Source organism: Amblyraja radiata, chromosome 34, assembly GCF_010909765.2.
Source record: "Amblyraja radiata isolate CabotCenter1 chromosome 34, sAmbRad1.1.pri, whole genome shotgun sequence".
NCBI classification, from domain to species: domain Eukaryota; kingdom Metazoa; phylum Chordata; class Chondrichthyes; order Rajiformes; family Rajidae; genus Amblyraja; species Amblyraja radiata.
In genome coordinates, this window is record NC_045989.1 from 17,091,648 (window position 1) to 17,106,035 (window position 14,388).

At 44.4% G+C, this 14,388-nt stretch overlaps 1 protein-coding gene across 1 annotated transcript in view; it reads left to right on the forward strand.

Moving 5' to 3' along the window:
• Positions 1–1,173: 1,173 nt before the first annotated feature.
• The window catches only part of lipc (lipase C, hepatic type), a 51,107-nt gene continuing 37,892 nt past the window's right edge, over positions 1,174–14,388 (forward strand). Inside the window, exon 1 of the mRNA XM_033050639.1 lies at positions 1,174–1,541. Coding sequence (XP_032906530.1) covers positions 1,460–1,541 — 82 coding nt within the window. The 5' untranslated portion in view covers positions 1,174–1,459. The remainder of the gene's footprint in view (positions 1,542–14,388) is intronic.

The following is a 14,388-nucleotide window of genomic DNA, read 5'->3' on the forward strand; positions in this document are numbered from 1 at the left end:
GAAGGCAGGAATGGGGTACTGAATGTGAATGATCAGCCAATATCACAGTGAATGGCAGTGCTGGCTCGAAGGTCCGAATGGCCTACTCCTGCACCTATTGTCATTGGAGTGAGTTAAAGAGGAGGTAGATACTTTTTTGAGAGCTCGGGGAGTTGCGGGTAACAGGGTGGATCAGCCATGATGGTATTGATCGTAGAGCAGGCTTGAAGGCCAGTTGGCCTATCTCTCCTCCAGATTTCTCGTGTTTCTCGTGCTCTCGATGCTTCTGATCTGCAGGGGGTGAAGGTGGAAACATTTCTCCATGGTGATGTTCCTGGTGGATGTTTGAAGCTCTCCTCCGCATGCGACCATTGGTGCAATGACAATTGGCCAGTTTGAATGTGAGGGTGAAAGGCTCTGGTTTATTGCAAGCATTAATGGAGGAAAGGCCTGTGTGTGGAGTTAGGTCACTGATCAGGTGTGGCCCCGTTCAATGTTGGGCCAGGCTCGAAGGGTTAAACAACATTGTGCTATGCTGGTGTTGTGGTGTGGTGTGGGGCAGCTGACATGCAGCAAAATGGGAGGGGGGGGGGGGGTGGGGGGAGAAGACACCTAGTGCAATGGTATAGTCCAAGGTATAGTCGTGAGGCAAAGAAAGGCAAGTCATTTCTTCTAGAGACTTTTAGATTGCTGGGAGTTGGGTGCTATGCACCTTGAGACAGAGAAAGCCAAGTGGGTGTTGGGGATGGGGGCACTGGCATTGGGTTTTGGGAACGGGGTGAATGGGATGGGGGGTGGTAAAGGGTCAGGTGGGTGTGGGCATCAAAGAGGTCAGGTGCATTGGTGTGGGGTTTGGAGGATCTGTCGCGGGGGGAAGGTGAGAATTTGTTTGTGATTTAAGCTTTTCCTCCTACAATGGCCCACAGTTCAGTCCAAAGTCTCCGGCGCACCGAGTGATTTTTATGAACTGCCAAAGGACTCAGCTGGAATCTGGAGATTTTCTCAGTTATACAATGAGGATACACAAAGTCCGGCGTTGTACCACCCAAATTATATCATTTACATTTTCCAGCGATTCTCCCCGCTGTGAGCTTTGAAACCCTTTCAGATCAACTCTTTTACGCAACAACAAACACGATTTTCATTGACTTTCTTTGCTGAGAGCTGGTCAGTCTGTGGTCTGGCTCCCGTAATAGATAACTTTTGCAAACCTTTCACAATATGTTCCAGGTCTAACCGGAGCCAATCAGAGATTTCCGAGCAGTTTGTTCACGACCTTCATGGACAAGTATAAAACTCTCCGCCAGTATCACTGCCATCTTTTAAGGCCAGGGACAGGGATTGTGCAAACTATCGTAAGAGCTGCTTTCAAAACAGTGGGATTCATCAGGAAATTAAAGTTTAGTTTGTGTTTATTTTATTTTGTAGCCAGTGAAGGGGTGAGAAAGTCTGTAAAAGAGAAAAAAGCCAAGGGCTGAAAATGAACAAGTTGGCTAAAGTATCTCTCCTCCTCTTGATATGTGCCACCATTCATGTCCACGAGGCCCGGATCCAGAGAAAAGGTAAGAGCATGGAGCCAAGCAACCTCTCACAGTAATTAGTCCACAGCTGGATTACAAGAATGAGCACTGCAAGGATGGTTCTTGTTGGTGGAAGTTCTGTCAAGAAAGTAGAAATGTGCCTTTGTAATTTCTGAACACATTTTCTGATTGTAATATGTGAATTCCACCAAGAGTGGGTTGTGGCTGTGTGATTGGCGAAGCATTCTTTGCATTCTTTAACCCCACTGATTCTGATAAAGGGTTTTGCCTTAAGGTTTCCAAAGTATTTCAACACAATATAACGAGGCAGTTAAATCTAACTGTCTTCATAAATGTACAGTTTGCATTATTTAGTGACGTAACTTGATAACTGGGTGATATATACAGTCTAAAGCGAGATTTTGTGATATCGTCTATCTTTTGAAGTATGTTACTTGCTCTGTTTTATCTCCATCATTGTAATCCAAGAATTCTCAGTCTGTGACACTAATCCAAACTTTCTCTCTGTATCTGTGTATAAATGCACTCTTTCATTATTTTGTGAACTGAACGGACTCAGTTTTCACCTTCGACACTGATAATAACATCGTAGCTGGATTTTCTGCAGCTCAATATCTAGTAATTTATTGCCTATGTTAGAATAATGTGGTAAGACTTTAATAATTGAGTAATTGGAATAATTCCTCTTGAAATGATTACCGGGTCACAGTTATGTGGAAAGTCTTATACCCCAGGGAGATTCTTGTTGCTTACTCACTAAGTTGAAAGCCTCATAAAACTACCTGCAATTTATGCTTCAAATGCCATTGACATCTTTTGTAACAAAATTATGCATTTTGCTGTTGATATGAAATATTCAGGCAAGGCCGCAAAATAAGACAAAAAATGTTGGAGTAATTCAGCAGTCAGGCAGCATCTCCAGAAGACATGGATGGGCCACATTTCGGGCCGAGACCCTTCTTCAGACTGAGGGCCCAAACCTGCTCAGATTTAATCCGGAAGTGAACTTTGAATCCAGCCATTTTGAAACCCGTGCAACTAATTGTGTGACTAATTTTGGATGCACACTGTTGGGAAATGGGGAGGTTCGTTTGAGATGATGGCCAGCAGTCAACTAATGAGCAAGCAACAGCACATTTTCTACAGCTGACCAGGCACATCAATAGGATGCTGTTCGTCATGTGACACTCCATCACCCAACACCCAGCTGCAGTGCAAACAGGTCCAAGGTGGTACTTCACTTAAGTCCTGAGTAGGGTTTATGCCCAGAAGCATCTGTATCTGTTTAAGAGTCCTACCATTGAAACCACGGCAGAGATTGCAATGTCTGTGGCAACACTTGGCAAAACTCACCTGACTTCACCTACCTGGCTAAACCCTTCTGGTATCAGTCTGAAGAAGGGTTTCGGCCCGAAACGTTGCCTATTTCCTTCGCTCCATAGATGCTGCTGCACCCGCTGAGTTTCTCCAGCATTTTTGTGTACCTCCTGGTATCAATGCAGAAACGGAGAACTGCAGATGCTGGGTAATACACAAAATGACGCAAAGTGCTGGAGTAACTCAGCAGGTCAGGCAGCATCCCTGGAGAACATGGACAGGTGATGTTTCGGGTTGAGACAGAATCAGACAGAATCTGTCTGAAGAAGGGTCTCGACCCAAAATGTCCTGGTGAGTTACTCATGCACTAAGTGTCCCTTTGGCATCAATACAGAGCTTATATACAAATTGAATATAATTTAATGCTGCTATTGTTTGAGATGCAGAAAGAATAAAGCTAAGGTCCATGGCTCTGAGTCTAGATACATAATTGTTAGTTTCAAAAATAGGATCTCCTGCACTATTTTTATACAAAAGAGGAAGTCTTTGGAGGAACATCAAACATAAACACATTGTTTGTTCTTTCCTCTCTGATACCCACTGTTACTAAATGTTAGCTTCTACGATTAGCATTGAAATAGCTTTTCCATCTTGTTCATTAACTCAGTCAGCATTGGCAAGTATCACAGACATACTCAGAAGGCTAATTCTGTTGGCTCTCCCATGAAGTGATAATCAGCATGCGATGCTGTGTAGTCCACATTTAGTGCACAGTTAATATTTCCGATACCAAAGGAGTGAAGGTTTATGCAGCCAACAGGAGGCTTCATGGGCCTGTAATGTGAGGAGGACCTGGGTTTTCCCTGGGTGCTCCAATTTCCTCCCACACTCCAAAGACGTACAAGTTTGTAGATTAATTGGCTTCGGTAAAATTGTAAATTGTCCCGAATGTGTACGATAGTGCAAGTGTACGAGGTGATCGCTGGTCTGCGTGGTCTCGGTGGGCCGAAGGGCCTGTAAGTGGTTTAAATATCCGCACTGTATCTACATCTCTAATGTCTAATGGACAAGAACTGGGATTGTGTTGTTCATGTCTATCAACGACTCAACGCACATTAGTGTCCCAGGCTGAATAGGTATCCCTCTCGCCTTTGACTAAAAAGGCTGCATGCTCAAAGATTGGAGCACTTCAATCCAGATGGCAGGACTGAGGGGTTACTGCAGTATTATGGATGGAGCATTACACTAAGGGTTTGACGGCTCTGTCAGATGGACATCAAAGAACACATTGTGTCATCTCAAAAACAAACCTGAGGAGTTACTTGGCTGTTGCACTCAATAATATTATCAACATTATTAACCTGGAACCTCATACTCTGATGTCCATTGGACTTAGCTATGGATAAATTGGCTGCTGTTTCTACAATAGTGACTGTAAAGTGCGATGGGATATAAAGCTAAGCCTTTCCTTTTGAATATGACCAGTAAACGTTGTTAATTGCCTGTGTGATAAAATTGGAGGAGTTGGGATGTGTTCAATATGAAATGGCCACTGAGACAGGAGTATATAAAAAATAAAAAAATAAAAAAAATAAAAATAGCGAGAGTACAGAGGAGATTTACTAGAATGTTGCCTGGGTTTCAGCAACTAAGTTACAGAGAAAGTTTGAACAAGTTAGGTCTTTATTCTTTGGAGCGCAGAAGGTTAAGGGGGGACTTGATAGAGGTCTTTAAAATGATGAGAGGGATAGACAGAGTTGACGTGGATAAGCTTTTCCCATTGAGAGTAGGGAAGATTCAAACAAGAGGACATGACTTGAGAATTAAGGGACAGAAGTTTAGGGGTAACATGAGGGGTAACTTGTTTACTCAGAGAGTGGTAGCTGTGTGGAATGAGCTTCCAGTGGAAGTGGTGGAGGCAGGTTCGATGTTATCATTTAAAAATAAACTGGATAGGTATATGGACGGGAAAGGAATGGAGTGTTATGGTCTGAGTGCAGGTAGATGGGACTAGGGGAGGATAAGTGTCGGCACGGACTTGAAGGACCGAGATGGCCTGTTTTCCGTGCTGTAATTGTTATATGGTTATATGGTTATAAATGTTCGCAAGATGAGAGTGCACCATCATTCCCAACATAACAACATCATGAGGCTTATTGGTTTTCAGTCATGCTGAAATATTATTGGAAATCCACTTTAAAACTTTGTTTCCAATGCCTGCCAATCATCAGGATACTCTTCAACCAGTGATCCTGATACCCACAAGAAGAAGTGGTTTAAATATGTGTGATGGCTGGTATGTGAGCAGAACTATTTGTAAAGTGTGAGCTAATGTGCCCATCAATCCGATTCTTTATTGAACTAAACATTCATGTCAACTTGTCATGCTAACTTATCCCGCGGGGATTTAACTGTGTCTAGGTAAAATGAAGCATTAATCACAGTTGCAAAATCTTTTTTGCACATAATTACTTAACGGCCAACCATGACGTTGGTTTGCTGTTACTGGTCATTTTTCATTTAAAAAGCTTCAATTTTTTCATTAAGGAGATAAGAGTTCCTCATGAGTTAAAGCCTTTTCTCCTTCTTCTTCTTCTTCTGTTCTTTCTGCCTTCTGAGAGTGCAACTACATTCAACAAACTAAGAGGCAGTGTATGACCCCCTTCCCAGTTGTCAGGCCTGCAACAAAGCTGATGCCTTCTCTGGCCCTGATTAAAGTAAAAACAAAAGCTTGTGAAGAGAAAGGACTCTAAAGACGTCAGTGATTTGATCGGCGCATGGCGGTAGAGCTGTTGCCTTACAGCGTCAGAGACCCGGAATCGATCCTGACTATGGGTGCTGTCTGTACGGAGTTTGTACGTTCTTCCCGTGACATGCGTGGGTTTTCTCCGAGATCTTCGGTTTCCTCCCACACTCCAAAGACGGACATGCTTGTAGGTTAATTGGCTTGATTACAAATGTAAAATTGTCCCTAGTGTGTGTAGGGTAGTGTTAATGTGCGAGGATCGCTGGTCGGTGCTGGCCCGGTGGACCGAAGGGCCTGTTTCTGCGCTGTATCTCTAAACTAAACTAAACTAAATTTGTGTAAATCCAAATGGAACCGTGGCTAGGTGATATTGAGGAGTCTTGTGCCAACATTTTTTCCGATGCAGTTGAACCATCGCACATGTATCTTACATTTCACAACTGTACTGTGAGCATGAAGCCAAAACTATTTCATGCTGACGCACATCTAGTTGTTGGAATGCATGCAAGAAGGAAGAATGGGATGCCAAAGAGGGCCCATCAAAAGACTACAAGTGTACGTGAGCCTGCGAGTTTGCACATTAGACCTACCCTCAGCAGATCCTCATGTCTAACGATAATTAGTCTTGATAGAAGGCTCCACTGTGAAGTAATAGCATCCATCTCTGTGCAATTAGGCCTCCAGAAATTCTTGAGGGGAATGATTCATCTTCATTGATGTCTGCTGAGACCTCAGAGAAAGGACCATTGAGCTACTTTTTTCAGCAGGTTCTCAATAACACCCCAGGATTTTATCTAAAATGATGGGTGCTGGGAGTCTACATGTAATTTATTTAAACTAATAACGAGCATGTGAGTCTGGCTAATGTGATATATAGCGGATGAATTGAATAAAAATGTCTACCGGTTAATTTATGTTGGAGTGGGAAGATTTCTGCCTTTGTGTTTTCTAATAATATTTTAGCATCTGCTAAAAGAGAGTGCACAGCGAGAGAAAATCCATTGACTCTTCCTGTCTCCACTGCATGGAGATACCCGATCATTAGACAAGGTTTGATATATCAAGATCAAGTATGCCATCTACCCTTGTAATGAGACAGTTAAGATAATGTACAAGATTTCTCTCCCGCCACTATATTAATTTCCACTTTGTCAGCGTCTTGTATGTGGCGACTATTGCACGCCTTTTTAAAAAAAATCAAAAATATTTGTTCAAATATTCAAATAATATATGCAGTGCAGTAAAAAACAAAACCAAGCCCACCACCATAATACACGACAAAAATGATGAATTATTTTACAACTATCTTACACTCCTTGTCAAGGATGCATTCAACCCCCCGCGGTGCCCAGCGGTCCCGGAAATCCCCCAGGGCGCCCGTCAATAGCGCATAGTCCCTCTCTAACACCACCCGGGCACGGTTTGGGCCGTGTCAGTGGGAAGAGAAGCAGAGTTAACATTTCAGGCACAAGACCTCTCCACATAGACATTTGGACAGATATATGGACAGGAAAGGTTGAGAGGGATATGGGCCAAATGCGAGTAGGTGGGTCTAGTTTAATCTGGCATCTTGGTCGGCTTGGGTAAGTTGGGCTGAAGGGTCTGTTTCTGTGCTGTATGTGTCTATAAAACACCTCATTTTCTGACTAGACATGTCGCGGGGTGACGCTTGTTTGGTGGTGAGTAGTCACCCAAAGAGTCGTACCTTTTTCTGGTCGCCGCTGGATTTTCAACATGTTGAAAATGTTCGTCAACCTGCTGCGACTATGTCGTGTACCGTCAAGTCGCCGAAAAAAAATCGCATAAGTGGGACAGGCCCTTTAAGGAGAGTGAAACTCAAATGAAAATGCATGAAATAGTAATTGTCATACAGCACAGGAACAGGTCCTTCTGTCCACCAAGTCTGTGCTAACCACCAAGCACCCGTGTCTGAACATACTACTGAAGTTTCTTCAAACTGATCAGTCAATGAGCCCGACTATTTCTTAAATTGTTCCTCGGCCATGGAGCCTCTGCACAGGATCAGGCAGCTGGCAACAGTGAGAGGCAGCACAAAATCCAGTCAGATCGATGAGGCACTTGTCAACAAGATGAGCGTTTGGGCCTCCCGTTGCTTTGCATCATAGGCCTGGCCATGCCGCTGCGTTACGCTGCACTACCTCCGAAGCACGTGATCTGCTTTTTACACCTCATTCTGGTCTGATAGCTGTTTGAGGCATTTAATATTCATGCACTTGCAAAACCATGAAGGCTTTACTTTTTATTTCAAAATTTTATTCTCAGCAGATGGCACCATCAGGAAGTCTTTGGCATGGTGAGAAATGCCAAACTTCGCTGTCAGTGAAGCTGGCAATAATTCTTTGTGGATTTTATTACTTGCAAAGCCTCACTTGCAGAGTTATTTATCGTATCTCAAGTCTGTTCTTCCGTTTAGCACATTTTTCTCATTAGGGCATTTGGGAAGGTATGTGTGGGAACCCACGAGTCCTCCGGGTGATGGAATCCAATAAGTTTTGATTTATAAAAGCTATTACCAGTTCACATTAGCATCCGGTGAGACTAGCTGTTTGTAAGATATTGTAATGATTGTGCATGAGTACTAGATATTGCACTTTGGGGCTCAGATATCAATGGGGAGCGGCCTTTCATAGCTCCGACCTCAATGCTGTCACCACATCGCATCGGGGGGCTCACCCCCGAATCTACCCCTTCACCAAACCCCCTCCTGGTACTCATTCACACCTTAGATACACTGCACTATCTTCTAGCAGCCTACTGCAGGTATGCCAAGTGTATGTCTTTACTCTGCGATGTTCCCCTTTCTAAACGTCTGAGTAATGTATGCTGTAGAGAAGGCTTCTCCAGCACACATCCCTTTCAGAATACTGTTCCACCACTTCTTCTCTCTTGTCCACCCCCAATTTTGTTTGGCTTGAGCTCCTCAGGCCTAAATCTCTGGTATTCCTTCACGGCCCTTCTCCCTTTAAACCAACCTTCTTGACCATACATTGCTCACTCATCTAACACATCCTCACATTGGTCACTGTCAAAGCGTTTCTGATAAAGCTGCCAGACTAAACCTTGGCATATCTTACTATATTGTTCTAATTACCCTGTCACGAGGAGTGGATGCTGCTCGTCAGTATTCTGGCCTCTGTTGCTGATCTTTCATCAGCCAGCATGGCAGTCGTTGCGTGTTCAGGTTTGTGATGAATGGATACTGCCATACTAAGTGCACGGAAGACCATTTGATGGTTGGCAATGTCCTGCTGGCAGTTCCACCTTCTGCATCTTTGGACGCAGATTTACAACACCAATGAAAGAAGACAAGACGGAGAGTTGAGAGTCGGCGATAAGTATTGCAGCTCATTTACACACAGTCGGCACATGAGCGGTGTGAAGTTTACAACTTGCTCCTCTTGTGTTGACAGACCTTGCAGGCAATTTACAGTCGAGTTCTAACTGAGCATGAATTGTACAAAATTGGATTTTTGTTAATACCACGGTGGTGTTCAGTAAATCTTTCAGCTGTGTAAGAACGAATTGTAATCTAGTGACTAGGTGATAATGATACAACAAGCCAACACAATCAACTCCTCCCATGACAAAGTTTAGTTTAAAGATACAGCATGGAAGCAGGCCCTTCGGCACACCGAGTCCTTGCTGAACAATGATAACCCCTACACTAGTTCTATGTTATCCCCGTTTCACATCCTACACACTAGGGGCAATTTATAAAGCCATTAAACTACAAACCTGTACCTGTTTGGAATACAAGAGAAAACCGGAGCACCTGGAGAAAGCCCATTTGGTCCACAGGGAGAACATAGAAACTCCGTACAGACTGCACCCGTGGTTAGGATCGAACCTGCGTCCCTGGCGCTGTAAAGGGGCTGTCCCTCTTGGGCGACCTAATCCGCGAGTTAAGAAGAGTGTCTTCGACCTTCAAGCTCGAGGGTACTTGCCTGGAAAGCCTCGAGCTACAATCACCCACACCCACACCCACACCCACACCCACACCCCCACACCCACACCCACCCACACCCACACACACCCACACACACACACCCACCCACACCCACACCCACCCACACCCACACCCACACCCACACCCACACCCACACCCACACCCACACCCACACCCACACCCACACCCACACCCACACCCACCCACACCCACACCCACACCCACACACCCACACACCCACACACACACACACACACACACACACAGCAAAGGAGGGGGCCAGGGAAAGCAGGGGAGCGCTGTCTGAAATTCACACCCGCGATGAAGAGGAAGGTAAAAGGGCTGCACAGTAACGGTAACTCCTTTAGAGAGTGCGGGGGGGGGGGGGGCAGTTTAGTGGGCATTTTACCTACCGGTCGGATTTCCTTGGTCCAGAAAACTCCAATAAGCCAATTAAAATGCTCGGTCAATGAAGGAGATTGCCTATGGCTGCCCTGGACTGCCTGTAACTAAATAGCGACCCCACTCCTCTGCACTAGATTAGATTCCTTTATTTGTCATTCAGACCTTTCAAACGAGTCAAAAAGAACTATGACGACCAAATGTTACTCGCGGAAAATCTTTCAACACGCTGAAAAAATGTCCGCGACCTAGCTGAGGCCACGAGTATTCGCAAACTTCCCTCGAGCATGAAGGAGAGTTCCAGCGACCTCATAGGACCTCCTACGACCACGTGTCGACCATGCTGCGAGTTTGAAGGTCGAAGACACTCTTCTAAACTCGCAGATTAGGTCTCCCAAGTGGGACAGCCCCTTAAGTCGGCAACTATACCGCTGCACCACAGTGCCGCCCTAACTTGTTTAAGATCTAGGCTATGGACAAAAAATAGGTAGTCCTTCTCTTTAATTTAAACTGATTGCAAGTGACTTTCGTTGCAGATTTTTCATGTATAAAAACGTAATTGCAACAGGGGATGGGGAAAGTTACCAGCATCAAACAAGCAGTAGTTAAGTGAAGGAGGTCAGGCTACAATCGGTTTGATTTTGACTTTTTTTTTGTATTGAGTTTGGAGCACTTTGCATAAAAATCAGCCACTGGTCTTGGTGGCCTCCACTCAAGCACCAAGGTTAATGACCCGTCAAACAGCAAACATCAGTCACGCCACTTGGTTGCTACCCCCCGATCAATACATGTCCTTCACTTAGTTGTACTAAATTCCAGTTTGAATTCCACGGTAAATTAGGGATAATACATTCAGGGATCTGATTATTGACCCAGCAGATACATTTGAATGAAACATTTTAAAGCCACTACCTCACACAAACATCCTTGTAATCAAGTGATATTAACATGGCTTCTCATAATTTCAAATGGATTAACGCAGCAGGTAGAACTGCTACCTCACCACGCCAGAGACCCAGGTTCAATCCTGACCTCAGTGCCATCTGTGTGGAGATGTACTGGCTCCCTGGGACCGCGTGGATTTCCTCCAAGTTCTCTGGTTTCCTCCCACATCCCAAGGACACATGGAGTTGTAGATTAAATTGTCTTTTTTAATTACCCCTAGTGTGCAGGGAGTAGTTACTGTGTTAACATAAAACTAGTGAGAATGGGTGATCGATGGTCGGCGTGGCCTCGGTGGGCATAAGAGCTGTATTGGCAAAAAGATTTTAATGTGCTGCATTGGCAAAAAGAATTTCACTACATCTAGGTGTATGTGACAATAAATCAACCTTTGAACCTTTGAACCTTTGAGCTTGTTTCTATGCTGTACCTCTAAGCAAAACTAAATTATATTAAGCAAACTTCTACAGAAGAGGAAAAAATTCTCCAGCAAAACGTAACATGACTATTTATGATTATATCATAATATATGGATATAGACAGATTAGCACCTCCAGTCTTTGAACAATAACCTTCATGTAAAATAGCTTGGTAATCGATGTTCTATTTTTCCTCAGTATTATAAAGTATTTAATCTATTCAAAAGTATCCAAATTTAAATTGACTTTGAATTTCTAGAAATTGCTAAATGTTTTGCCCTCGTGAGAAGATTGCAGTGATAAACAATATCCAGATGGAACAAGATGGAACAATATCCTAGGGCTTGAATACCATTGGGCGACTTCAGTCTGAGTCAACCCAGTGTGACATATTCCTTTACCAAGAAGGCAGCTTCACTTCTCGTTGTGTCACATTTAGGCATCGGGTGGTGCAGGTGCGTCTGTGCACCTCATGCAATTCAATTTCAATTTTAGAAAATCAGCTGGAAAGGGACTAATTTCACTAAATAAATTCACTAAATCCATGGTGTTGAATCAGACGGATTGATAATAATAATAATAATAATAATAATAATATCTTTTATTGTCATTGCACATAAGCGCAACGAGATTTGGTATGCAGCTTCCAACCGATGTCATAACATAAATAACTAATAATATTTGGATTTAGATATTTAGATACCCCGAGAACATGGATTGTAAAAAGAACAGTAAAACAGTCAAAACAGTTCAACAGACTAAAGTGCAGATGTGTCTGCGCGACGTGACCATCCGAGGGAGACAGTCCATGGGGGGTGGGGGGCACTCAGCAGGGCCGGTATTATAACAAGGACTTTGTAGCGCCCCTTGGGCCTGCATTGTCTTTACTCTTTGTCCATACAAGCTCCTCTCATGTCTGAGCAGGTCCCGGTGCTGGAAGGCACCTTTGCACCTTTAACCAAAATGCTTCATTCTTTCAGTGGCTTTCCTGTGCGATTCTAATCCTCGCACGGGGACTTCACTGAAACCTACTGAATAATGAAAGGCCTGGTTAGAGTGGAAGTGGGGAGCATGTTTCCAGTCGTAGGAGAGTCTAGGACTAGAGGGCACAGCCTCAGAATAAAAGGACTTACCTTTACAATGGAGATGAGGAGCATGATTTTTTCAGCAAGAGGGTGGTGAATCTGTGGAATTTATTGCCACAGCAGCTGTGGTGGCCAAGTGGCCAAGTCATTGGGTATTTTTAAATCGGCGGTTCATCGGTCTTTGATCAGTAAGGGCGTCAAGGTTACAGGGGGAAGGCAGGAGAATGGGGTTGAGAGGGAACGATAGATCAGCCATGATGGAATGGCGGAGCAGACTTGATGGGCCAAACTGCTGCCAACATGCTTGTCCAACTCAAACATTTATCCCCTAGTGTTCCCACCAACTCTCGCCTGACCCTCACCAAACCAGCCCTGATGAAGAGTCTCAACCTGAAATGTTAACTGTTCATTTCCCTCCATAGATGTTGCCCGACCCGCAGAGTGCCTCCTATTGCCCGCAATAAACTGCCTGACCCAATCACCAGACCCATCTAAATCTTGATTGCAAGCCCCACTTCATCACATGTCCAGCAGTCGATCACAACTCTCTTCCGATGAACCACCTTGAACCTCACGATCCAAATCACACCTAACTGGTGGACCAGTCAACTCCCCTCTCCAACCTCTTTCCCCTTGACTTCACTTTCATTGTTTTCCATTCCCAGTGTCCTGACCTCTCTGCTTCCCTTGCACACTTTGCAACGGCACACAAAATGTGCAAGACCTGTTCTGTAGCCCACAACATGTAGAGCCTCATGGACTGCACAGTTTCTCACCCCTCATTTACTCTCTCACGCACCACACCATGTTTAGCTTAGTTTAGAGATACAGCGTAGAAACAGGCCCTTCAGCCCACCAAGTCTGTGCCGACCATCGATTTGTGTACATTAACACCATCCTATACTCTATGGACAAATTATAATTTTTACCAAAACCATTTAACCTACAAACCTGTACTTCTTTGGAATGTGGGAGGAAACTGGAACATAGAAACATAGAAACATAGACAATAGGTGCAGGGGTAGAGGCCATTCGGCCCTTCGAGCCTGCACCGCTATTCCTGGCCGCCAGGAAGCGGCCGTTCCAGTTGGCCCAGCCGCCGAAAGGACTCTCCCGACGCCGGGGCAAGACCACCCGGTGAGAACGGCCAGGGACATCGGGCCTCCGTAGAGGCAATTGCGGTGGCCTCAATAGGCCTGACTTTGGGGTGAACATGGGGTGGGGACTGGACATTGTGCCTTCCCCCACAGTGCTACCCACTGTGGGGGGATGATTTTTTTGTCTAATTGTAGTCCTGTAGGTCTGTGTCCAAGATGGCTGCCGTGAAGGGAGAGTGGACGCTGGCGCGCTTTGGCTGCCACTGCTCTCTTCACACTGTTTTTGATTTTCTGTTTTTGGATTGAATTCTGTTTTTAATTTGTGTCTCTGTGATGTCTTTATTACTTGTTATATTCCGATTATATGTTATTCCGATTACTATGTAAGGTGTCCTTGAGATGTCTGAAAGGCGCCCATTAAATAAAATTTATTATTATTATTATTATTCAATATGATCATGGCAGATCATCCAACTCAGTATCCTGTACCTGCTTTCTTTCCATACCCCCTGATCCCTTTAGCCACAAGGGCCACATCTAACTCCCTCTTAAATATAGCCAATGAACTGGCCTCATCTACCTTCTGTGGCAGAGAGTTCCAGAGAACACCTGTGGAAAACCCAAGTGGCCGTGGGGAGAACGTACAAATTCTGTACAGACAGCACCCTTTGTCAGGATTGAACCTGGATCTCTGGTGCTGCAAGGTAGAAAGTCTATCACCGCGCCTCTATGCCCCTTTTTAAACAATTTCATTGGGTTACCCCATAATTACAGATCAGAAAATGCAAAGACAAAGGTCCCAATCTTATTGCAGATCAGGTGATCAATGGTACTTGTATTCAGGAGATAACGCTAAATAAACACATTTCTATGTGAAGAACACATAAAACCAA